This window comes from Macadamia integrifolia, unplaced genomic scaffold (assembly GCF_013358625.1).
Source record: "Macadamia integrifolia cultivar HAES 741 unplaced genomic scaffold, SCU_Mint_v3 scaffold264, whole genome shotgun sequence".
Taxonomy (NCBI): Eukaryota; Viridiplantae; Streptophyta; class Magnoliopsida; order Proteales; family Proteaceae; genus Macadamia; species Macadamia integrifolia.
In genome coordinates, this window is record NW_024868851.1 from 412,560 (window position 1) to 439,678 (window position 27,119).

The following is a 27,119-nucleotide window of genomic DNA, read 5'->3' on the forward strand; positions in this document are numbered from 1 at the left end:
CCTAACACAAACACTTCATTTAAGGTTCAAACAATAAGCCGTTGGACAAGACACGTGTTAGAAAAGTAGACGACACAGTATTGACCAAGGTGGGATTTGAGAAACGAAGAGTCAGCCTCAAGTGGAGAATCCTCTTCCCCTTCTATAAATACCCACACCAGACCTGAGTACCTCGAGTACCTGAACTGCTATTGAGATTCATTTTCTAAACACCGCCGTACTAAAACGCTATTTTCAACAAAGACCGAAGCATATATCGAGGGATTGAACTTCTCATGTAAGTTTCTTTCTAAACCCTAAATTTATGATTATGATTATGATTATGATTATTATTATTATTATTATTTAATTCCATAAGTACTCAACGAAACAGCCTTAGATGAAGACTCTATATGTTAGCCAAACCAACTCTCAACTAATCATGATTCAACCAATTAACCTAATTTCTTGTCTAAAAGTGTTTTCAACATTGATTGAATCCTACCAATGCAGTTTGCAATCAAAATCCAAAACACAAATTCCTTAATTTCCCAATGCAAGAAGAATATAATGTGATAATATAGGCTCGATCATCATCTATGTCATGAACGATTGATCAATTATCTGCACAATCCGATTTGACACGCAAATAGCTAAACCGATCAATGCAAATTAAGTTAGTTTGTTATTACTGATCGATCACTAATTAAGTATTTGACTATTATTATTATTATTTCCAGGGAGTACTCAAGGTCCACAAGAACACCAATCCATGTCCCACCACTTGTTGGACACGGAGGCGGACACGGACACGGGCACGTATTCAAACCCACAGATATCCCTGTTGGCTACTTATTTGAACCAACAGATGAAGAAATAATCCTCTGCTACCTCAACAAAAAGATCGCAGAACCCAATTTCCGAGTCTTTTATATACAAGAAGTTGATCTTTACGAATTCCATCCTAGAGAAATCATCAAAGGATGCACAACCAAGGACCATTATTTTTTCACTCAGAGAAAGAGGATGCATCAAGGAGGCTCAAGGGCAAGTCGACAAACTAAAGATGGATCAACTTGGAAGGCTACTAGTAAAGTACAAACTATTATGGATTCCACCAAATCTTATGAAATTGGTTCTAAGACTACTCTCACCTACGTGGAGAAGAAATCAGGAGGAGGAACAAAGGATCAAACCAAAACCAACAGCTGGATCATGCATGAGTTTCAAACAGCTCAGGAAACAGCTAATACTGGCATGAAGGTATGTATATCTTTTTAAGCTATATATATTTCCTTTTGTGTAACATATATAGCTACTTTAATTTCCTTGTTTATCTTCATAATAATCTTATGAATGTTTAATTATGCTCTTGCTTTCAGCTGCATGACTGGGTTATTTGTAGAATACACGAGAAGAAGAAGAAGAAGAAGGAGAAAGATAACGATGACGAAGAGGATGATGAAGGTCTTAGTATGGAAGAAGAAGATGAGTACGAAAACTTATTCGAAAATTATCTGTCGATGGATGTTGAAGAAGATTGTGAAGTAGGAGAAATGCAAGTAGGCATCGATCATGCTCAAGGGATTGACAATTCTATGGATGGGGACTTTGACAAATTCTTGGAAACTTATGTGTCCTTTGATGTTGAAGAAGAGGGTGAAGTTATGAACAGTTCTGTGGAAGGATGTATAAGGGAGAAGAGAGAAAATGAAGTTGATGAAGGGAAGGAGATGGAAGAAGACTTGAATCAAGTTGTCATGAGTGATTTTACAGATGGTGGTGGTCCTTTGCTTTACAATTCCATGGATGGACTGCAAAAAGAAGAGAACAATTCTATGGAAAGTGATGAAGAATACGCAAAATTATTAGAAAATATTTTGTCCACAGATGTTGAAGAAGAATATTGTGAAGTAGGAGGGGAAAAGAAAGAGAAAGAGAAGGAAAAGTTGCATCTAGATGTGGGTGATATAATGGATGGTGACTTGTCTAATAGGTTCCTGCTGAAAGAGAATACTAATCTCCCCTCAACTTCCCAGCAGATTCCATATCATCATAATTATTCCCACCATCACTTCCCAGCAGCAAGCTTCAACCACAGCAATACCTTTACTTATGGTACTGATGATATGAGCTTCAATATCATGATGCATCCTCACTCTTTCACAAATGGATATACTTCACTCAGTGATCATACAGATTTAACACCCTTGCCCAACTCTTTCACAAATGGAGGATATTCTTCAAGTCATACAGAGTTGCTACCCTTACCTGACTCTTTCAGGTGGTTTTGTTGATGATTTGATGTGTTAAACTACTTTCCTCAAACATTCTTTTGTATCAGGATATTTGTTTCATTTTTTGTATGATTGATGACAGGAAAAAAAAATACAGTATGTAGGTTCACAGGACAATAATCATTTTATATTGGGTTTGGTTTTTTTCGTCCAGGTATGCCTGGACGTTAATCCTGTATATTCATATTCTATAATTTTTATTGGGGATTATGACGGGTTGAAGAAGAGAAGGTGACCTTCTGGGCCCCAATTGAGGCGGCCGTTGTTTATCCTCTCTCTCTCTCTCTCCAATCTGTGAATTAGTGCTAGTAGATTAGTAGTACTTAGCCAACGCTATGCTTAGATCACACTGGATTGAGAAATAGTTGATAACAATTTTGAAAAATGTCTTACACTTTTGTGTGATTAATCAAACGTGACCTCCTGTTGTTTCTACATTTTGAACACTATACCTAAGTGAGGAGGTCTAGGTGTGGTGATTATGGATCATTCAGGAAACCATGCTTGACGAAGTTGGAATAAATAAACCTCTTTTGATTAGCATTCTGGCAATGGAGGCGACAGCAATCAAAATCAGTATTTTGGAAGCTTTGTCAAATACAATGGAGTGTGGAGTGCTTAGTGCTTGTTTGTGGAAACATCTCAGTTCTTGTGTAGTCTATTTGGAGGATATTTTAAATTTAATCATAACAGAATCTAATCCATTATAAAACTTAGCGAGAGGGTTCTCTAAGCAAACGGCATGGAAGAGTGCATCAATGCAAAATGGAAAAACGGAAAACCGGCCTGCTACATTGAAAGACGGCAAGTTTTTTTCTTTGGTTGGGGATCTCTTTCGAACCACCTGATCCATCGGATTGGCTAATGGAAGAAGAGATCCTTGCAAATGGCTGTGGATAATCATCATTGACCCAATGTTGTGGCGTGCAGATCCCTCCCCACCCTGGCAGCATGGGGAATCCTCTCCCTATAATAATTTACACCACAAAAGCTGGAAGGCAGGGCTTGAACCAAAGGAAATAAAATCCTCTCCCACTGCAACATCAACTCTAATGGGGTATACCTTGAATTCTAAAACACGTGCAATATATTCCATCTGTAACGATAGAAAATGCGAGAAAGCAAAGCCAACACTAGACTGATACAAAAATGAAGCTATGCCATACAAGTTCTCAAACTACCAGTCACAATGCTTGATATTCCTCACTTTGTAAGGCAAGCTTCTACAATGGCACAAAGAATGAGATGAGCTTTACATTAACAAGAAATCATTCCCAACCCACAAATTCAGAGCTTCTTCCAGCTAGGCAATAGCATTTGCAGCTACAAACCATCACAGATGAAATATTATATCAATTCAGAAAATACCACCATGGAGCACAGAACTTGAACTGAGCAATCTTTACCTTGAAATCTGGATTTCTCTCTTTAAGTATCTCATCTAGGCACAACCAAAGAACCCACTTTAGCTCGATTCTGGCAGTATTCAATCATCAGTCAATACTCTTTATGAGGATCATTATGCAATAGGGGTGCTGGCAAAGCGAGATAAAACTAACGATGCCCATCAAAAGAATTCAGTCACCATCAATTCAACTTGTAGAATGCTCTCCGTCCAAGCCTTCATCAAGATGTCACCATTTTCTTCTCCCACACAGCCTCAAGCTTCAACAGTAGCTCATTGACCACCTTTTGCAGGGACACATGTTTCAGTTGATCGTTGCTTCCATTTATGATTGTTTTTGAAAGTAGTATTACTTCTGCCGAATCCAGATTTTCAAGCAATAATTCATTCCACAAGCCATTGTCTTCATTGAGGTTTGAAACCCTCATGAGTTCTATGACATTCTCCAAGGTAGCAACATTCCGACCAGCCCCACAACCCATGGCAGTCGCAGCACCTACAGCATTTGCAAGTGCTAATGTACTAACTGTGGGCAAATTGTGTAGAAACCCGAAGGCAATGGCAGCTACAAAACTATCTCCACATCCAACAGTATCAATTACATTCACCTGAGGAAAATTTTGAAATACCATCCAAATTTTCAAATCGCATAAGCAGAAACATGCATCCTGGGCAGATAAATATGACAAATCATGCTTATATTGGATTGGAGAATAAAATGATGTTCCCAGCATTCTCAGCAGCTCACAACAAAATAAAACAAAACTGAGTTGAAGCGTTGATACCTTGAATGCTGGTGCATAGGAAATACTTGACATTGTAATTAAGAATGAACCTTTAGCGCCCATTTTAACAATCACCCATTTTGTACGTTCCCCTTTCCTGAGCAACTCCCGTCCAGCCAATATAGGGTTTTCTATGCTGGTCAATGATTCAGCCTGAGAAACATTTGCATCAGCGATGGGATTAGAAAAAGATCAATTTCAAAATTTCTAAGCATTTATATTTGTCTAGCAGTACCAATGGAAAACCTTTGGGTGTAAAAGCTGAAGTGAATGATTCTACAGTCCTCACTCCTATGTAAATAATAGGTTTTAGATTTTAGAGCAACCAATGAGATTTCACAAAATATTTTGGTTTCAACGAGGGATGAAAGGTGCGACTTAGTAATAATGCACGGTTTCAACTGAAATTTTGGCATTTCTGCCGAAATTCCAGTTTAGATTCGGTTTCAGTACAAAACAATCTCTATTGACTTTTGTACTTTTGTTACTGCCAAAAATCCATATGAGCCGACCCTACACAAGCACAGAAGGCAGAGGCCCGGAGGTATCTCCGGGATTAGTCCTCCGATGCCCAAGTTAGTGACCGATAGAACAGTGTTTTTACAGGAGTAATGGTGGGTGTCGGTGTACCTCCTCCAGGTTTCTTTCGGGTTCCCTCTTACAGGGTTTCTCGGCCTAGGGATTCGAGAACCCCCCTCGGGCATCTTCTCCTCATGTGGTTTGAAGCCTTGCGACCTCTATCGGATGGGCGACACGCGTCCCTCCCTCGGATGCCACATGTCTTCGTTTTATTGGGTGACAAATTCTGCAGTATCAGCAGCCCCCTTACTTCCACTAGGACGCTCTTTCAATGGAAGTAACTACCTAATTTCTCTTTCGAGTGCCCCTTCAACCTTCGGTTTTGGCATTCGTCTTGAAAACACGACCTTCGGTTAGTTATGCTCGGTCTTGGCCTGAGCCACCAACCGAGGTTCTAACCTTCGGTCAGGTTCACTTAGCCTTGGCCTGAGCTCCCTTCCGAGGTTGACCTTTGATCAAGTCTGCTTGGCCTTTGGCTGAGACCCCTACTGAGGTAATGACCTTCGGTCAAGTTCACTTGGCCTTGGCCTGAGTTCCCTACCGAGGTAATGACCTTCGGTCAGGTTCGCTCGGCCTGGGCCTGAGCCCCCTTCCGAGGTTGAGACCTTCGGTCAGGTTCACTCAGCATTGGCCTGAGTTCCCTACCGAAGTAGTGACCTTCGATCAGGTTCACTCGGCTTTGGCCTGAGCCCCCTTCCGAGGTTGAGACCTTCGGTCAGGTTCACTCGGCCTTGGCCTGAGCCCCCTTCCGAAGTTGAGACCTTCGGTCAGGTTCACTAGGCCTTTGTGATGCAGATTCTTCACCAAACTAGGCTTGTTTTACTAGGAATAAGCTTAGGGTTGGGTTGTATACGTGTTGGGCCTTCAGTCCATGTGGTTTGAAGTGTATTGGGCTACTTTTATGGGTCTAAACTAGGGGTTCTAAGGTTGCATACGGGATTTAGTGATCTGTGTTTTTTTTCTTTAGTTTCCTTTTTAGATGGGGTTATTTAGTTTCTAATTTTAGTACCTAGTTAGTTTCTAATTTTCAGTCATAAGTTAGTTTCTATTTCCAGTTTTAGTAACTAAAGGACTTTCTATTTTGTAAGTTTCTATTTTTAGGTTTAGTAACTAGGTGAGTTTCTAATTTTTTGTTTCCTATTTCAGTTTTTGGAAACTAAAGTTAGTTTCTATTTTATGTAACCCCCCATCATTATTTTAAATAAAGGAGAGCTCTCATTAGTAGAGACACAATTTGATGAACAAAAAAAGATGCTACTGCGTTTCTCCTCTATGAGGGTTCTTTATGTTTGATCAAAGAAGAAGGGTTTGGTGTTTGATCCAAGCGACTCCTTGCGGCGTGAAGTCCAGGAGGTTTTCTTCAAGCTTTCTTATTTCTTTCAAGTTTGTTTTCAAGGTTCTACTGCTGTCAAAACAATCAGGTAAGGGTTCTAATTTGTGTACAGAATTTCTGAGTTAAGATTCTCTATTTTATCTACTGTTGGCCTAGCTGTTTTGGGAGTTCTGGCCATCCGATGGCCTTCTAATTTTGATCGAAGGTTAGTCCTATTCTGAAGGAAGTTCGATCCAATTTTGAGGCTAATCAGACCACTGGTTCCTGCTGAAGTGGAATGTTACTCAGTTCTGGCCGGTTATGGATTTTGCCCAGATCTGATTTCTGAATTTTGTTTTGTTTAAATCTGTATGGAACTTGACTGCTGCTATTATTCTCCAATGGGTTGGACATTCAAATCAGTCATTAGATGTGTTATTAGTTCCTTGATAATACTGTGCTGAAAATTCAGAAGTTAATGCCAGATTTCAGAACTTACTGTCAGAATCGAGTTCTGATTTGGTTATTTGGTCCTGATATGTTTTGATTCTGATCCTACTTATTTAATTACTCTATTTCTGTTGCTGGAACTTCTAATTGTTGATGCAAACTCTGTTTCCTAAAATTCCTGATTGTGGATCCGCTAATTTTGGTTTCTTCAATGACTATTGACTAGTTTAAGTTGGACTGTTGTTGCTGTTTACTATTGGGTGGTTTTGGTTGTTCTTAGTTAAAAAGTTCCTGCAGTCTTGGGTCTAGTTTGGTTGTCCAATCTATCCCTACATTACTTTGCCTAAGCCCCCTACCGAGGTTGAGACCTTTGGCTAGGTCCACTCGGCCATAGCCTGAGCTCCCTTCCGAGGTAGTGACCTTCGATCAGGTTCACTTGGCCTTGGCCTGAGTTCCCTTCCGAGGTTGTGACCTTTGGTTAGGTTCACTCGGCCTTTGCCTGAGCCCCCTACCAAGGTTGAGACCATCGGCTAGGTCCACTCGGCCTTAGCCTGAGCCCCCTACCGAGGTTGATACTTTCGGCTAGGTCCACTCAGCCATAGCCTGAGCTCCCTTCCGAGGTAGTGACCTTCGGTCAGGTTCACTTGGCCTTAGCCTGAGCCCCCTACCGAGGTTGAGATCTTCGGCTAGGTCCACTCGGCCATAGCCTGAGCTCCCTTCCGAGGTAGTGACCTTCGGTCAGGTTCACTTGGCCTTGGCCTGAGTTCCCTTCCGAGGTTATGACCTTCGGTCAGGTTCACTCGGCCTTTGCCTGATCCCCCTACCGAGGTTGAGACCTTCAGCTAGGTCCACTCGGCCATAGCCTGAGCTCCCTTCCGAGGTAGTGACCTTCGGTCAGGTCTGCTCGAATCCGGGCGTGATACTACGCTCGTGCGCTTTGGCTCGAGTGTACTTTGGAAATCTCGCGTAGACGACGTGTACTACATTTAATGAGGCTAGGGAGTCGTATCGATGCATTGTTGCCTACAAATAGTGTCATTTTCTCTCATTTTGTCATCTTCTACTCATTTCTCTGACCCTTCGTCCTTCGTCCTTCGTCCTTAACTGTCCTCTGATCTTTGGCTCAGCCAAAGTCATTAAGAAGTAAGTTGTGTCTAGCTCTTTAGACAGTGGTCCCTCGTCATCCGAGGGCGCGGTTTCTAGGCGTCGGAGCCCCGGTCAGGTCCGAGGGATGTCTTCGGACTCGTCCTCTACATCCACATCTTCGGATGCTTCCTCGTCATCTACCGCCAGTGACATGAGTGGTGGAAGTATTAGGGAGGGGCTTCTCGACTCCAGGGCCCAGGCAAACGAGTCCCTGGAGGTTGAAGCCAGGAATATAGTGTCGGCCATGACCTAGGAGCTAATGGAGCTTCGTGCGTCATGTAGTATCCCGGACGAGTTTGTCCTTTGGATACCGAGGCCGGAAGATAGAGGGAGCTACCGAAATCCTAAAGAGCTTTGCTTCTATCGGGATGCCTTTAAGGCCGGGCTTCGGCTCCCTCTTCACCCCTTCTTCAGCCAAGTGTTTCGGCACTATAGCATCTCTCCAGCCCAGCTGACCCCGAATGGGTGGCGGCAAGTCCTCAGTTTCATTGTCTTCTTCTCTCGGATGGGGAGACCTCTCTCCCTTCCTCTCTTCCTCAACTGTATGTCACTCAGTTCCAGCAAAGGGGACTCGGGCTGGTACTACTTCTGCCCTAGAAAAGACCTCCGATTTCTGAACCGATACCCAACCTCGATACACGGTTGGAAGTTGAAGTTCTTTTTTGTGAGGGTGTCCGAAGGGTTCCCCTTCGGTAATATTTGGGACATCCCAGACCTGAAGGATATGAACTCTGCACCTACCCTCTTTGGGACAGATGCAGAGTCACTGTCAATCGCTAAGGACAAGACACTCCGTCGGCCTGTCGAGTCCAGTAGCCTCCAGTCGGATGCCTTTCTGTTCCTGTTCGGGCTTAGCCCGGGTGAGTCCTAGGTTTGCCATTGTTTTTGCTTCGGATTTAGCATTCTCGTATTGATCTTGACCATCTTTATTGCAGTGCAAATTTCGAGAGCAGAAGCCAGAGTGGCAGCGGTGGAGAGACAAGCCCAGCTGAAGGAAGCCAGGGCCCAAGACGCCCAACAGAGGCAACTGAAGAAAGGCAAGAAAAGAGGGGCTTCGACTTCCTACGCCCTCCCAAAGAAGAAGCCCAGACCTGAAGGCCACACTGCCGAGGCCGTTCAGGCCCTCGAGCCCCCAAGCCGCTGCACATCCCCTCCGAGGGCCTCCTCCCCTGGTGCCGACTTCCGAAGCCTGAGAGGTAGTCATTTTCGAGCCGAAGTCAGGTTCGTCTCTCGGTGGTCCATCAAGGAGGGCGACACTTTTCATTGGGCGGGTTGCCCGAGAGCTCGTCCAGAAGGGGAGCCTGCCAGGAGACGCGGCCGAGGCCGAAAGCCAAGGGACCAAGGCCATGATTACAAGTACTTGCGTGTTTATGGCAGCGGTAATCTTCGGCATTTTGCATTTAGTAATTTTTTTTTTCCTTCATTTTTTCCAACTGTTGATCTCTTTTAGCCTCAGAACCAAGTCGGCCAGCTGACTATCCGAGCCGAAGCCCTGGCCAGGGACCTCGAGGTGTTCGAGCACGAAAAGTCGGCACTCAACAAGGAGCACACAATCCTCCTTGAGAAAGTGGAACATCTGGAGGCACAGATGGTCGCAAAACTGAGGGAGGCCGAAGCCCGAGCCGTCGAGAGCTACAAGTCCTCTGAGGACTTTCGGGAGGTGGTAAAGCGCGCCATCGCCCCCGAGTTCATCATGGGTACCATCGATGTTCAAGATTGGGTCCTCGAATATCATCCCGAGGTATCCTTTGAGGGGAGTGGCCTCATCTTCGAGGAGGACGCCGATGCAGCTCCTGCCGCCACCGAGGTCACAGATGGCGAGGATAGCGGCAGTGAGGGAGAGGGGGTCCAGGTTTCTTGTGAGGTCCCTCTTACTCCTAGGAGAGGAGACTCCGATGTGGACGCTGCCAACCATGCCAAGGTCTAGGCCATCCCTCCCGCAAACGCTCCATGAGGCCCCCTTTTTTTCTTTTTTGGCCCTCGGGCCTCTTTGCAACTTAGCCTTAGATTCTTTTTTTTTTTTGTAATTTTGGCCTTCGGGCGTCCTAATGTAATGTTGGCCTTAGGGCGTCTCTATGAATGAAATGCTTTTTGTTCAAATACTTGTCTTCTCGATTTGTCTTTTGCCTCTTTTTTTTTTCTTTGCAATCCCAAAGACCGATTCTGAATCCGAAGGGATGTTCTAGATCTTCGGCCTACAGGTGGGGGTATGAAGGCCGAAGCTCTCATTCAAGTGGTTGTGGGAGCCAACATTTATCACAAGGTTCGGTCTTGTTGAGTCATTGGTCCGATGGTGTGGGAATAAAGGCCGAGGCTCCCACGTACCTCGGGGTGTCTTCATTCAGCCCCTGCCGCGGGTGCTTCCTTCATGACCCCTATCTGTTGTCGGCTCTCAACTAGGGTCTTATCTAAGGTTCCTGGTCAGGTCTGCTCTGCCTTGGCCTGAGCTCCCAACCAAGGTTATTCTTTCGACCATGTTTTCTCGGCTTCGGCCCGAGCGCCCGACCGAAGGGAGTGCCTTACATTAGCAACTATCGGGAAGTGATTGCCGTAACCCAGCTCATATATTTATTAAATGAAAATCCTTCGGAGTGTTTGGGATGGAAAGTTACAACTTGGAAGTGCTTAGGGGAAAAATTACGAAATGTAAATGTAAAAGTGCATGCTACTTCACTACTGGTAGAATTTCCTCAAGTTCTTCGAGTTCCATGATCGGAGTACCTTTTCTCCTCCCGTAGTCTCCAGGTGATAGGACCCTGATCGTATTATCCTCGAGACTCTGTAAGGGCCTTCCCAATTTGGAGCTAGCTTTCCTTGATGCCTCGGGTCTGATATCTCTGCCCTTCTGAGGACGAGGTCACCCATTCTGAACTCGTTCCTTCGGACTTTGGAGTTGTAATACCTCGCAACCTTTTTCTGGTAGGCGGCGATCCTTTCTTGCGAGGCGTCTCTGACTTCAGTCAAGAGGTCTAAATTAGCTCGGAGTCCTTTACCGTTTTCTTCTTTAATGTAATACTGAAGCCGAGGGGTCACGGCTCCTACCTCTACCAGGAGTACAACTTCGATGCCGTAGGTTAAAATGAAGGGTGTTTCTCCGATGGCTGATCTCTCAGTTGTGCGGTAAGCCCAGAGGATATTGTATAACTCTTCTGCCCATAACCCTTTGGCGTCATCCAGTCTCTTCTTTATTCCTTAAAGCAGGGTACGATTGATTACCTCTGTCAGTCTGTTGGTCGATGGGTAGCTGACGGCAGTTTTCCTGTGGTCAATGCTGAGGGCATCACAAAATAAGCCAAAAGTTGGGTTGGCAAACTGAGTTCCATTGTTTGTTACCACCCGAAGGATTCCGAATCAATAGACTATCGCCCTCTCGAAGAAGTCCCTTACATTCTTTTCGGATATCATAGCCAGTGCTTCGGCTTCTGCCCACTTCGTGAAGTAGTCTACTGCCACCACAACAAACTTTCTTTGCCTCGTGATCAGTGGGAATGGGCCCAGGATGTCCATTTCCCACATAGCAAATGGTATCGGGCTTGACAAGGAAGAAAGCTTGGTAGAGTGTTGTCGAGGGACGGGGGCGAACATCTGACACTTAACGCACTTCCTGATGAACAACTCTGCATCCTTCCTCATGGTCGGCCAGAACAGGCCCTGCCTCAGCACTTTATGGGCCAAGGCTCGTGCTCCCAGGTGTTGGCCGCATATTTCTTCATGTACTTCTCAGAGTGCGTACTCATCATCGACAGGGTTCAGGCACTTGAGGTACGGTGTGGTGAACCCTATTTTGTACCGCGTCTCGTCCTTCAATAGGAGGCGTGCTGACCGCATTCGTACCTTCCTTGCCTCGTCCCTGTCCTTGGGAGTATTCCTTCCTTCAGGTATTCGATTATGGCATCCATCCAGCTAGGGCCGTCCTCACCAACGGGTAATACCTCCTGGGGTCCTTTGATGCCTAGTTGGGGTAATACTTCGAAATACACCGATCGTCCAAGGTCCCCGAAGTCAAAGGTGGCCAATTGTGACAGCGCGTTTGCGCTGGCATTCTCTGCCCGCAGCACCTACCTTACCTTGAACTCCTTGAAGGCTGTTACTTTCTCTCACACCATCTTCAAGTACTCGGCCATCCTTTGCTCCTTGGCTTCATAGTCTCCATTCACCTGTCGCACCACGAGCTGAGTCACTATACACTACTAACTCCTGTACCATCAAGGCCCGCGCCAGATTTATTTCGGCTATTAGTGCTTCGGACTCAGCTTTATTATTGGATGCATGGAAGTCGAACCGTATTGCATACTCGATTTTGAATCCCTCGGGGCTAACAAGTATGATCCCAACGCCGTTTCCGCCATTGTTGGATGCACCATCCACATACAATGTCCAAGTCCTTTCTGCCCGAGCCTCGACAGACTCCTGGGGTTCATCTGGGAGCATTGTCTAGGCTATGAAGTCCGCTAGGGCATGTGCTTTTATTACGGTTCTTGGTTTGTACTGGATGTCGAATTCACCCAATTCTATGGCCCAGTTTACTAGGCGACCGGACATATCCGGCCTCTGCAGTATCTTCTTCAGAGGTTGGTCTGTAAGCACGCACACTATGTGCGACTGGAAATAGGGCCTCAGCTTTCTTGCCGCTATCACCAGGGCGCATGTTACTTTCTCCATCTTTCTGTATCTTGTTTCTGCGTCCAAAAGGGTTTGGCCAACGTAATATATTGACCATTGTTGTCTTCCTTCTTCCTTTATCAGTACTGCGCTTACTGCCACTGCCGATACAGCTAAGTATAACTGCAAGGTATCCCCTGTATTTGGCTTCTTCAGTAGTGGGGGCGTCGCTAGATATTCTTTCAATAGTTTGAAGGACTTTTCGCACTCCTCTGTCCACTCGAACTTTTTTGACCCCTTCAAGGTTTTGAAGAAAGGAAGGCACTTATCAGCTGACCGAGACATGAACCGTCCAAAGGCGGCGACTCTACCTGTGAGCTCCTGGACTTGCTTCACATTTTGTGGTGACCTCATATCTTGGATGGCCTGTATTTTCATCGGGTTGGCCTCGATTCCCCTCTCCGAAACGATGAAGCTGAGGAACTTTCCCGATGCTACTCCAAACGCACACTTTGATGGATTCAGCTTTATGTCGTATTGCCTTAATACTTGGAATGCCTTTTCTAGGTCTCAGATATGGTGTTCCGCCTTTAGGCTTTTCACTAGCATGTCATCCACGTACACCTCCATAGTCTTGCCGATCATCCCCTTGAAGATCTTGTTCACTAACCTTTGATAAGTGGCCCCCGCGTTTTTTAGTCCGAAGGGCATTACTTCGTAGCAATAAAGTCCTCCCTCGGTCACGAAGGATATCTTCGGAACATCTTCCTCACACATCTTGATCTGATTGTATCCCAAGTACACGTCCATGAAGCTCAGCGCCTCATGTCCCGAAGTGGCGTCGATGAGAAGGTCTATCTTTCGGGCAGGCCTTGTTTAAATCTGTGAAATCGACGCAAATCCTCCAATTCCAGTTTGCCTTTGGGACCATAACCACGATGGATATCCATTCGGGGTATTGGATTTCGCAGATGAACTTTGCTTCTAGTAACTTCTCTATCTCCTCATCTTCTGCTGCCTCTCGGGGGCAAAGGTCCTCTTCTTCTGCTGTACCGGCTTTCTAGTCAGGTCGATGCTCAGACGATGCTCTATTACTTCTTGGTCTATCCAAGGCATGTCTGAGGCCGACCAGGCGAAGACGTCAGAATTGCCTCGAATGAATGAGATCAGTTTTTCCCGTTGTTGTCTTGGCATTATAGCCCCGACTTGGAATTGGCGAGTACTATCCCCTTCTTTAGCTTCGACTTGTATCAACTCCTCATCCGATTCTCCCTTTTGATAATTTGTCTCATCGCGTAGATCTTCTATCAAGAGCGCTTCGCCCGCCTTTCCTTTTCCCCATAAGGTGGTGGTGTAGCACTTCCGGGATGCCTCCTGATCGCCTCGACACTCAACCCCATTCTTAGTTGGGAACTTCATCTTGAGGTGTGGTGTGGAGACGACAGCCTTTAATAAGTTTAAGCCAACTCTCCCTAGTATGGCGTTGTATGCTGAAGTGATGTCTACTACCAGGAAGTTGATCATAACTATTACCCGATGGTCTCCGGTGCTTGCCCTTACCGGCAACTCAACCAACCCTTCTACTTTGACCGGGGTGCCCAAGAACCCTTGCAACGGGTGTTCGACCTTCTTCAGCTTTCCTTTATCTAGAACCATCTTCTGGAAGGCTTCAAGGAATAGGATATCAGCTGAGCTGCCGTTATCCACTAAGATCTTTTTTACTCTGCAATCGGCTACGGTCATAGTGATTACCAGGGCATCGTCATGTGGTGTCTGCACCCCTTCCAGGTCGTCATCCAAGGAGGTAACCGTCCCCGTCCTTGCCTTCTTGTTTGACCATTCGGCCACATGCACGCTTCTCGCATAGGTTTTTGCTTTCCTGGCCGAGATAGAACTATCTCCAGCAGTTAGGCCTCCATTGATAGTTTCATAACCCTAGTTGGGCTTTTATAATCATCACGGGGGCGATGGTTAGCTTCCTCGGGTGTCCGATCCCTATGCCGTTCCTGATTGCCCCTGCAGGCTGGCCCCCCTTCTTTCACGGCAGTCTCTACCGTCTCTTTAGCGGTTGTCCCTGCAGTCATTGCCGTCTTAGGCATTCTCCTTTTCGCGGTCTACGAACCGACCTAGATATCATCTTCGGATCATTCCTTCGATCTCTCCCTTCAGGTGCCAACAATCTTCGGAACAATCTTCGGTGTCATAGTCGTGGTCTCTGTGGAAGTGGCAATACTTGTCCATATTGCGTCTCTCAGAATGTCGTCTTCCCAGGCCACTTCATGACTCAAGCGTCTGGGGTTTCTTTTATCTGCATTAGCATGTCCGTTTGTCTCCAGTTTAGCAGCGCATATCTCTCGAACTTCTTCGGCAGATTGGGTGCCAGATCACGTTCGGACTTTCGTCTCTTGCCCTCGGAAGGTTTGTCATCATCTCTTAAGGTCCTTTTCCTCCCCGTCTTGGCATCAGCTTCCTCATCACCTTGGAGGGTTTCTTCCATCTGAATATACTTATCACACCAAGCCCTCAACTCAGCTAGGTTCTTCGGTGTATGCTTTGCCAAAGACCTTTTTAGCTCTTTATCTTTGACGCCTCGCAACAAGGCTGTGAACTCTTCGTTCGGGTCCAACCCTCTGATCATGATCTTCTCCTGCTGGAAGCGCTTCATGTAGCTTCGCAGTGACTCTCCTTCATGTTGTTTGACGTTGGTCAAGTTCAATGTGGTCTTCTGAAGGGGTTGGCTACTGGAGAATCCCCTCACGAAAAAGTAACTCAAATCACTGAAGCTGTGAATCGATTTTGTCGGCAGGTGGTTGTACCATAACCTTGCCGCTCATCTGAACGTTAAAGGTAAGGCGCAACACATGATGTTTTCCAAGACTCGGTGGAACTACATTGCAACCTTGAAGCCTTCCAGATGATTGACGGGGTCTCCAGACCCGCCGTAGGTGTCATATTTGGGTAGAGGAAAACCGACTGGGAGCGGATCCCTCATAATCTCATCGGCTAAAGCCGTGTCATTAGTGAGGTCCGGCTCTCGAGTTCCTATCTGGTTTTCTGCGACCTTCCGAATCTCGTCTTTCAGGTCTAGGATCATCTACTTCAACCCCGAGTCCTCATGTCTCTGTCCGTCTCCTTGGCGTGATTCCTCATGCCTGGCCCCAGTGGCGCGCCGCATCCTTCCTTTGGGTGCAGGGCTTTCCCTCACTGCTTGGTTTCGAGGATTCCGGCCAGACCTTGTCAATCCTAAACTACTCCGGTCCTCGTTTTGGGCTCGCTCTGGCTAGACATGGGAGCCTCGCGGTGCTCTGTCGGTCTTTTGAGAGACGGCCTTGGAGACCTCCTTCATTGTCTCGGCCATTCGTTCGTACTTCTCCTGAAGGGCGTCGAACTGCTCCCTTGTCACATATTCCTACGCCCTAGGAGGGGGTGGAAGATTACTATCTCCGTGCACCGAATATCCGGCCAAGCGCCAGTCCCTCACGGAACCTTTCCGATCATTGTTTCCCTGTTCTTCGCCGACTTCCGTCGAGGGGGGGAGCCCTCCTGAAGCTTCCCCTTCATCCATGTTTATACTCGGCACTACTCTTGTTTTCTTACAATTGTAGGTTTTCCCCACCATTACTGTCGTTCCCACAGACGGTGTCAATCTGTTATTGCCAAAAATCCGTATAAGCCGACCTACACAAGCAAAGAAGGCAGAGGCCCGGAGGTATCTCCGGGATTAGTCCTCCGATGCCCAAGTTAGTGACCGACAGAACAATGTTTTTACAGGAGTAATGGTGGGTGTCAGCATACCTCCTCCAGGTTTCTTTCGAGTTCCCTCTTATAGGGTTTCTCGGCCTAGGGTTTCGGGAACCCCCCTCGGGCATCTTCTCCTCAAGTGGTTTGAAGCCTTGCGGCCTCTATCGGATGGGCAACACGCGTCCCTCCCTCGAATGCCACGTGTCTTCGCTTTATTGGGTGACAAATTCTGTCGTATCAACGTTCTAATTCTACATTATGTGTAGAATAAGCTATATTTGAGAAATTATACAGCAGAGTATGGCGTACAGCCATACAATACCAACCTACCATTTTGGGTGTTTTTCTTTTTTGGGAAAATGTTTTCTATCCGGGAGTGTAGGGGCTGCGCCAAGATATAGAGGCAGGCAAAATGACCACCCTGCCCCCATAAAAGATGGAAATGCCCACTACCGCAGAGTATGGCGTACACTACCAACCTACCATTTTGGGTGTTTTTCTTTTTTGGGAAAATGTTCTGTCCGGGAGTGTAGGGGTTGTGCCAAGACACAGAAGTAGGAAAAATGACCGCCCTGCCCCCATAAAAGATGGAAATGCCCACCCTGTTGATGCTTCCAGGTGGGCTCCCATTGGCCCCTGCACTGATGCAGCCCCTACACTCACGGACAGAAAACATTCTCTTTTTTTTTTATACAACCTAAAGGTTCCAATATGTTTAGAGATGCTTAATTGGGCTTTCCCTGAAGTTTTGGGGTCAAAATGTGACCATTTGACCAGAAAAATGGTCAAATAAAATGGCCAACCGAAACACAGAGTTTTGGTCAAATTTCAGTCAAAACCCAAAATATTTTGGTTTTGACCTCAAACCTTGACTGAAACCAGTAGAACTATAGCCCCATAAGGCATGTGATACTTGAATTCTAAGCCGATTACCTTGAGACAGCTTGAGTCCATATCCTCTATAACAACCTCCCTTTGGAAACAAGCCTATAACCAATACGTAGGTGGTAAAAGCATCTAAGGGGTATTTCGGTAAATATAATGTAGTAACAGCAGCACGCTGGAGTGTAATTTATGACAATACTACACAGATACTACTTGCAGGCCTATATTCATTGAGCGGTTATAATACAGTTCTGAATGACAAATAACTTGATGAATAAAAGAAGACATTAACAATGAAGATCTCCCGACTATTTACCAGAACTGTAACGTAACATACATCACTGACACAAAAAGTGGTGAACTTAAAGACACCCACATTACAAGGATGACTACTGCATCACAAGGAGGATTACAATTAAAGAGAAAGTCTCATGGTAAACCTTTGGGCACATGGGCAGTGTAAAACAATTAATGAACCAGTGTCAGTCCCCAAACATAACCACTCCCCACCCCAACCCCAACCCCCCCCCCCCCCAAAAAAAAAAAAAAAGAAAAGAAAAGGGGAGGGGGAGGGGGGCTAAATCTTTAGTTGTGTGCATATAAAAAAAAATGGCAAACATCTCTAAGGTGGTCAACCTCAGTGTAAAATTAACAAGCATGAATCCTCTAAACATGTATAAAAACCTCATCTTCTGGCACACATTAGGAACGAGAATGACTCAAATCCACTTTCACAGACAATTTGACCATAGAGATTAAATTTGGTCAAGTATCAGAAAATTTAGACCAAAAAAGGCTAAATGAATACATGTTACAAAACCAGTTATCAGATAGTTCACTGGGGCTAAAAGGAAATATTAGACATAGTTAAAAGGTGGGTTACCTCATAACCCATTTACACTCGAACATAACAGGAGTAGAAGTTATGTTCAAGTTCTCAATCCTCCTCTTTTTTTTTCTTTTTGGTGTGGGGGTAGTTGGAGGGAGGGGGAAATGGGGGAACTTTCACCATAGCTGCAAGAGCAGATTGAGAAGAAACAGATGAGAAAATAAAAGGCATGACTGAAAGAATGAAAGAAGAAATAAATTAGATGAGAGGGTTTTCTTTCTTTCTTTCTTCATTTTGGTGGTTTCTTGGATGACCCCTATAAAAACAGGCACCATGAAGGTATGAACCAGAAACCTTTTGTGGTTTCTTGTATGTTCTGCTTGGATACTTGAGAACCTGAACAGCCATGAAAGTTCAGAATATGTTGGATCAGGAAGAGATGCTGGGAATCTCATTTGAATTACTAGTGTTTTTTCCCCCAAGGTGAACCCTGTCATGACTAGGAACTCAGACCACCACCCAAAAATCTGAGTTTAATGTAACCATGAATTACCTAAGGCAGGAACCCAAACTGAAAGCTCATGTTAAAACTTGCCCTAACTCAGTGGGAAAGTGAGGCTAAATTGATCACAGTTCTAATTCTCACAATCCAAACAGTGCAGTGTAGAAAACCTATAACCTTTCTCCCACTATTTTCTCAAAAACGAGACCATCTAGGCTTTGACCAAAATCACCTTTTGAGATGGGCAAAGGTTAACAAGTAAGGTTAATAGATCAATCTTGTCTCCTCATCCCCTAATATTCATTTTCAGATGTATGGTGTTTGCAATTTGCAGGTTCTCGTTTGTTTCAACACTTTTCCTTATCTCACTTCCTAAAAAGGGTGTACCCAATGCACGAGACTCCTGCCACTTCAGGATCTGGGGAGGGTCATAAATAAGCAGCCTTACCCCCACTTCGCGGAGAGGCTGTTTCACGACTCGAAACCACAACCACTAGGTTGCAATGGAGCAACCTTACTTTGCACCGAGGTCCACCCTATCACTTCCCCTTCATACAAATTTAAAAAGCTCCAGTGTTCCCTTGTTTCTAGTATTTTTTGTATTCATATAATTGCTCATTTGTTATTAAAAAATTATGAATCAAGCAACCAAAATAGGGACTTTTTCAGCTTAGTATTATAGCATAAACAGCAACAGTTAACACTGTATGCAAAATGCTTCAAACGAATAAAGGTAATATCAACACAATTTATACCAAAATGTAAGCAAACCTCATCAGAAGTTAAAAGAAGAACATCACTCATCCTCAACATCCGCTCAAGTGCTCTCCGTTGTTCAGACGTTCCATTATAAAGGGTCTTTCCCCGTGGTCCAGGGTCAAAAAAAATTGACGTTCCTACTTCCATGGCATAATCCACTGCTGAGACAATTAAATCAGGGGAGAACTCATCAAAGCTGTATCCATTGCAGAATAAAATCTTCGAATTTTTAATTGCCATCCTCATTTCTTCAGAAAGTTTGCTCAACCAACTGAATGCAGGCTCATTACTAAAATCAGCTCGACTGAAAAGTGAAACAGAGGCAATCAGGCATGTCATATTTAGTCGTATAAAGGAAAATTTTACATCAGATGTGTAGGAGCTAGAAACAAGCAGAATGATGGGAATGAGATTCACAAAAAGCAATGGAAAATGCGAAACTTGACTAGAATTCATTTACCTGCAAAATCCATGCCTCTGCAAAGGGTCCACCAAAACCCAGCACAGAAGTGTTTCATAAGAGTCATTTTGGCTGGTAACAGCATCAGTATTTTCATTGACTCCAACCATATAGATTCCCTCATCATGGAGCACATCTAGGAGGAAGCGTCCATAGATTTCATCACCCACATGACCAAGCGTAAAACAGTGAAGGCCCAGCCTTGCTGCGGCAATAGCCACATTGCAGTTACCACCAGCTTCCCAATATTTCTGTTGCACAGAACCACATTACCACTACCAGAGGACTCCACGTGAATATATGCCAAAACATGAATATAGCTAACAGTTCCATTTTGCAGTGAATAAATACCCAAAACTGAAGCAAAATCATATTGCTAAATTTTCTATTGACAAGAAAAGCACACAGATGAAAAATCTTGAAACTGCTTGATCAGAATATTGTACCTCATTGATGTGATGTAATTTTCTTGGAGGTTGGGAAAGCAGGACTGCTAGAGTTGATCTCCATAAAAAAAAAAAAAAAAAATATATATATATATATATATATATATATATGTATATGTGTGTGTGTGTGTGTGTGTGTGTGTGTGTGTTAAGACTATACATAAGCTGGAAAAAACAAAGATGGGAAAAGTTCTTTGGACAAGCACATCTAGAAAGGTATATGGTGATATGCTATAAGAATAAGGGCATGAAGCATGAATAATTAGAGATAAGAAGAGATAATGAAACTTGAAAATTTATTCTCTGATAATAAAACGTGAATTGCACAAGAACGTAAAATCATTATGTCTAGTAAATGGACTAAATGACTAGATGAAGACGAAAGAAGAATAACTGCTTTCTTTAATGAACAATACCAAAGCGGTAAATTGATTTAGAGCAATGCTATAAATTTAAAACAACAATGCTAGCAACAAAAACTAAATCAAGAATTGATAGATGCAATGCAAGAGGTGGTGACCAAGCTGAAGCCAAACCCAGCTATAAAGTCCAATTGCAATAGTGCATTGAGACTTGTAGTTTCTTAAGTATTTCTAATGAGAACATAATTACTTGATTTTTGGTATGATGCTAACTTACTAATATTTGATATGGGTATAGTTACAGAACTTCAGGATGCATATGGGACTTTTGACAATAAAGCCTTAAAAGTCTGGTAATGACACTACTGCTCCTGGTAGGCCCATTAACTTACTCTATTAGTTCGATTTATATAGTTTGCACCAAGAACAACCACTTACTAAGAATAATATTTATGCTCTAATGCAGTTAAATGGTGGGTGCCATATGAGAGTGATGCACCTAACTTGAGGAAGTTACAATTAAAGTGCTCTCCCAAACATGTTCTGCCTCTAGATGTTAGCGGAACTGGAGTATCTTTGCACTTATCCACTCCGACAGGAGGAACCAATCAGGTAAAAAACAGCTGGAGCACTTGGTGTATGTTCACTTCAACATGAGACTAAAGATGGAACACATACGCATGGGCATGGAGAATGACGAAGACCAAATCGAGCTCAACATCATCTTTCAGGAGGACTTAGATGAAGAGGATACCCTCTGAGTGGGTGAGGCATTGAAATGACCCTATATTGGATCAGCCTGGTGGTAGGCCCAACCTTGAGATTGAAAGTCAGATGAGTGTCGATGTTGAAAGAAATTATGGATTCTCAAGGACGAGTTCACTCACGGACACCCCGACCTTTTGACTCACAACTTAGTGGGGATAATGATGACATTGATTGGTCACTTTTCAGTGGCCATAGTCACATACCGTCCCATCTGCAGGTGGAGATGACCACTATGGTGGTGATGATGATGATGGGGGTGACAGATTTGCACCCTCCAAGAGGAGTTAAACCAAGAAGAGGTGGAGGTGGGGCCTGAGCCCATCCGATTCACAGGAGAGACTTAGTCTGATCATGCCACATAGGATGCCAACCATTACACACGTTTAGGCTACTCGAGCCCCAAGCCACCAACTAAAACCAATTTGGAGGCTGATAGCATGGAGATAGATGTATTGAGCTTGGCTGGCACACTTGGAGGGCTGGGCATTATTGAGGAGAGTAGTGGATATGGTGGGTACGGACAGACAAGACAGTGATGTGCACCTCACTTTCCACCACGGGCTCCGATGTCGAGTATAGTGGGTAATGGGTATGACCAATATACCTCCTCCTCTTCTCTCCCCACTATGTATGAGGGTAAGTCAGAGGGTAGGTTGTCTTTTATGGATACCATATTCTCATATCCAAACCCCCAACAACCATATTAGCCCAGTCCACCAAACAACTACTGTGGATCCACATTTGCATCATCTTCCCAACTCAGTGATTTATATCCTAGGTTGGGTCACCTAAAGTATGTTGACGACGACACATATCAGGTTGTTGTGTTGGACTTCGAGTGATTTTTAGGATACCATGATATGGCCGTCTTTTGTGATACAGTTGGACAAATGGTTCTATCAACAACAAAATATTTTAGAGGTTTTGAGGCTACTCAGAACTGTGGTATTAACTGAGTTGGAGGAACGGATTCCAAGGGGGTGCCAATAGTTGCACTTGACTATTTGCAAGTGTTCTATTAAATGGTTTGTCATTCCTCATGTATATTTTAGTTGTTTTATTGAATTTTGTGTTATATTAGAGAAATCATACAGCAGGGTACAATATAAGCCAACAAACCATTTTTTGTGTGCATTTTTTTACAATTTAAAGGTTCCATATCTTCAAGCCAAAATATGGCCATTTGACCACCGAAATGGTCAAACGAATTGTGGAGCCAAAAAAGTACAGATGACCGAAATCTGATCAGAATCTGAAATCTTGAACTTATGCTTGTGGCTCTATTACTAGCACTCTCTTTCCTTCTATGTTCAAAGTACCCACTACCAACAGCTCCACCGATAGATTTGCATTATTTGGTATCACAGCCAAACATGGCCATGGATACCTTTATGCTCGAGGCTAGAGTTCGTGTTTGCCCAATGGAAAGGCCTCTTCTCCATTCATAGACGAAGGGTGAAGTAAGAATTTTAATTTGCAGTTCGTGAAGGAGATGTTGCCCAAGACAGATAAGATCACCCCTTGAATCCGACGGTGATGTTTTCATCGAATTTTCAGTTTCTTTCTACTTTGATGGGGTTAGATGTCATGTATTTGCTTCTTCCAAACATGTCATCAAAGTTGGTCAATCAAGGATGGAAGAATGGAAGGTTGTCTGTGATCGTGAAGGGAACTCAAGCAAGTTAAACCCCCCCTCATCTACTACACACTATTGTATTGAAAGGGATGCAGCATAATAGCACTTTAAAGCCCGTTGAAGCAACCAACAGTGTATCCACAAGACGAATTGATTGACAGTCCGAATGAAGATGTGGAGCCCAATAACAGATTTCACTTGGAGATACACCACTTGGCTTTGTTTTTAAGGAGATCGAGACAATTGATTTTCTTCTTCCTCCACAGATTCTGGACATTCAGAAGTAGACTATTGCTGATTTTTATGAGATGCATTGGATGACTATCAAATCAAAACAAGTGTTAAGATGATGTGGATCGAGTGGTGATGATCCTCCCATTCTACAAAACTCAAAAGAGAGATTTTCAAACAAGGGTGATTGATGTAGTTAAGATTGTCCAATTAGGCCAATCACGCCTCAGAAGACGTTATTTTGGTTCATGGTTAGGTTCTATAGACATTGGGCTTCTCATTTTTGGGTTTTTATTGTTGTAATGGGCCTTTTTATACCCCATATTTAGGGCCTTAATTTTGGACACGGGATTAAGTATATAGATAAGATTGTGTGGGTCCTATGTGTTGTCAAGTTAGATTAGTCTCGAAAGAGTTCTTTTAGTTAAGTATTTTATGTTTTATCGTTAGTCAGTAGGATATGCTGTTTGGAGTCTTCTATAACAAGTATTTGATCAGTTTTAGTTTTTGTTTGGGTAACTAGAAGGGATAGTTGTATAATTTTTAAGAGTCCTAAAGTTAGTTTATTCGGTCTTTGTAGATAGGGTTGCAATCCTACACAAATTTATCGAATTTTGGTTCTCTCTCTCTTCCCTATCCTTGTAACTCCCTTTTTTCCCTATCCTTGCAATGTTGCTAGCAGTCACTTTCCTTCTATACAACAACAACAACATCCAAAACATTATCCCAACTTAATGGGGTCGGCTACATGGAGATTCCAAGCAAGGACAAGCACGAGGATCCCTGCAAAAAGATTGACGGGTTACCTTATAAACCACCACCAAAAGATTCTTTGATTGTCAACCTGACGCACTAGTTTCTTTCCTTCTATCTTAAAAATAAACCACAACCAGAAGATACTTTGATTGATCTGCATTACCTTATAAATAAGTTCATCTCTTTCCCTAAAAAAGAACTACCATCACTTTGGATCTTCCACTTCCATATCATTTCCCTGGCTTCAAAAGAACTCACCCCTAGTTCAGACTTACTTGGCTATTGGCTTTGCTTGAGAACTAAAATGGGAAATACAAATTGGTGCTTTTCAGAGCAACACCAAAACCCTAGTCATTCAACTCTCATAAACAGAATAATAGAACCTCTCAAGCGCTATTTAAACCAGAAGTCCAAATCCACCCATCTTTAAACCATTGGCTCAAAACCCACCAACATCACAAAGCTTACACTTAGTTCTAATATAACTAAAACTTGTAATAAAACTCAAAATAGATGAAAGAAACTCTTCGATGTAACTAGTTCAAGAGGAAATTAAGTTATTCAAGGTTCTAACTCAACCCAACCTAGCCTCCTTTTCCCAACCAAATGGGGCTGGCTACACAAATTATGTTCTTCCATTCAACTCTACTGAAGGTCATGTTTGTTGTCAATCCTTGGCTACTCTCTAAATATTTCTTCCAAACTAATGCCAAAAAAAATTAACCTACAAAAGACTAAATGATAGGATAATTGTGAATCTGAAATTACTGTAGAAAGTAAACTTCAGTCCTATTAAAACTTTTTACAATAATGATTCAATTAAAAAAATTCCTGATTTTCAATGGATAGCATTAATTATATTTACCAAACGGAAAAAAAAATTACTGAGGATAAAAAGTTGAAAAAATACAATATACCACAAAACAGTGTTCCTCTAACTAAACCAATGATGTCATCTGTGTTGCTCAGTGGAAAACCCATATCTTTCGTGAAAGGGCTAATAAGGTGCATCTTGGGCACAGCCTATTATGGTACTCTTTGGGACTCCCTTGTCTGGTTCATTCGGAAGGATGAATAATTTTTGTAAGACATTTTTCACAGATTTTGAATAAGTCAAATCAATTGGGACCAGACTTTTCAAGGTTCGACACCAATCACCTTGCTCACCATTTAACTTCAAAATATTTTGATGCTTAAAGCTTGTACACAACTACCACTGAACCATTGGAAAACCCTTGACTAAGGAGTTTGTGATGATTCTGGCCTTGAAACTTTCCACCCATAAAATACTCTCCCCCTTACCTCATTAGATCTAAGTAAACTTTAGCATGTACCCAGCCAAGAACTCATCAGCATTCCAAATGGTAAGGGAAGACCTAAGTAACTCATAGGATTCAAGTTGAATAATGATAAGGCAGAACCAAGTTGAAATGCTTTGGCACACGGAAATCAAATGCCATACCACAGAAGAGTTGATGCCAAAAGTTAACCACATGCTATCACAAAAGGATCCAAAATTGCAAACCACGTTGCTAATGCAATACAAGAAAAATTCTAAAACCAACAGTCACAACACAAGGAACACAACAAAATTATTCCAGTTAAAAACCGGAGTTGAATCCACAGTAGTACCCATGAAGAAGTTCTCTCATTAATAACTTGAAATGTTTTCTTCACCTTGTAGGTCACTTAACCCATGAGGCATCCCTTACCGTCAGCTGTTGAAATGGCCAAATATCTCTATTTTCTCGGGGGGCCATCACCATTTGCACTACCTTTTCACACTAGTTAAATACCCAACTCCTTCCAACTATGTCCAAGGTGCAGTGTTTCCAATCTCAGATTCTCCGTACATTGAGCCTCTATATTAAGTTCACTACCTCTAAAGACAAAAATTATCATGGATCTAGCCCTTATAACTCAAGAAAAACAATGGCATGTTGAGACCACTCACCGAATCGAACTAAAATCAAACATAATCAGGATACAAGCTTAAATTCTAACCCTTCATGTATCAGCAAATAACAAAACAAAGGGACCGGAAGAATAAAAGAGCAGACAATAACAGGAAAGCATAAGCTAGTGTAAAGAACAAGAGTAAAGAAATGTATAAAAGGAGCAATGAATGGATTAAAGCAAGAAGAAACCAACTTTATCAGGTGGAGAAGCTGAGAGCTGTTCCATGTAAGCCAGTCTCTCCCCAATCGACGGCGGGGGCAAACTAGGGACGTTGAGCACGATATCGACACAAAGGTTACCGAGAGTAGCGATGTCAGCCTCTTTGATGATAACTCCTCTCGACCTCTCATCTTCTCCACCATTATCGGTAAAGTTCAGGGAATTAGAGCGATTCTTAGGAAATGAAACCTCAAGCCCCTTACAGCTAAAGATCGAGACCGCTCCACAGTTAGCCGAAATTGGCAGGAAGACGCCATTGATAACTCGAGGGTTATGAGGGAAACCCAACTGTCGAGATGATAGGTTAAAGGAACTGTACAGACGAAGGGATTGAAGATGCATTCCGACTTGACACAGAGGAAGGCATACAGGAGAAGGGATAGAGAAAGAAGCAAATCAATGGTGCTAGAAAGGCATTTTCTAGCTTTCCGAGGGATTGGAAGAGAAGAGAAGTGATGCTGAGGCAAAGGTGAGCTAAGTGGATGTTTCAACCTTCACATATTCGATTCGAATGGGAAATTTGGAATCTCTTACGACCACTTGGAATCCCAGGCTTTAATTAGTAAGCAATGGGGCTGGTTTCTTTCTTCCACTACAGAGACTACAGAGGAAGAAGAAGAAGAAAAGAGAAGAAAAGTTATGTAGAGAGATTCTTCTGAGAAAACCAAAAAGTGAGTTGAATGATGAATTGCTGATCCTCTTCCCTATTGCGTTTCCTACGTGGCAACTAATGGGACCCACCACCCCTTTGTAATGGGTGTACATGTATCCACTTGGCAAAACATAAGACGAAGACAGACACTTGGTCTCGAAACAGAACAGTGACGTGGCAAATATTCAGGAGATGCTCTAGATAACCAACCTTTTTGTGAGAGAAAGGGGAAACAATAAATAGGATTGGTGGTGGGTCGCTGCACTAATCTTCCCGAGGATTAGTCTATGTGCACGTAAACTTACCACAACACCTTGATTAAAAAAATTATTATTATTGAATTTTCAAATCTGAGAACC

At 43.5% G+C, this 27,119-nt stretch overlaps 2 protein-coding genes across 2 annotated transcripts; one reads left to right on the top strand and one right to left on the bottom strand.

Moving 5' to 3' along the window:
* The first annotated feature begins 797 nt into the window (after positions 1-797).
* On the top strand, positions 798-2,352 carry LOC122066938. Its single transcript, XM_042630775.1, has 2 exons — positions 798-1,242; positions 1,362-2,352. The coding sequence occupies exons 1-2, from the start codon at positions 1,006-1,008 to the stop codon at positions 2,274-2,276; spliced, it is 1,152 nt and encodes a 383-aa protein (XP_042486709.1). The 5' UTR covers positions 798-1,005; the 3' UTR covers positions 2,277-2,352.
* A 988-nt stretch (positions 2,353-3,340) lies between these two features.
* On the bottom strand, positions 3,341-26,775 carry LOC122066944 (fructokinase-1-like). Its single transcript, XM_042630784.1, has 5 exons — positions 26,082-26,775; positions 19,732-19,982; positions 19,284-19,575; positions 4,467-4,619; positions 3,341-4,289 (listed from the first exon to the last, which is right to left on the bottom strand). Exons 1-5 carry the CDS (start codon positions 26,448-26,450, stop codon positions 3,903-3,905), a joined length of 1,452 nt encoding a protein of 483 aa, XP_042486718.1. The 5' UTR covers positions 26,451-26,775; the 3' UTR covers positions 3,341-3,902.
* Positions 26,776-27,119: the final 344 nt, after the last annotated feature.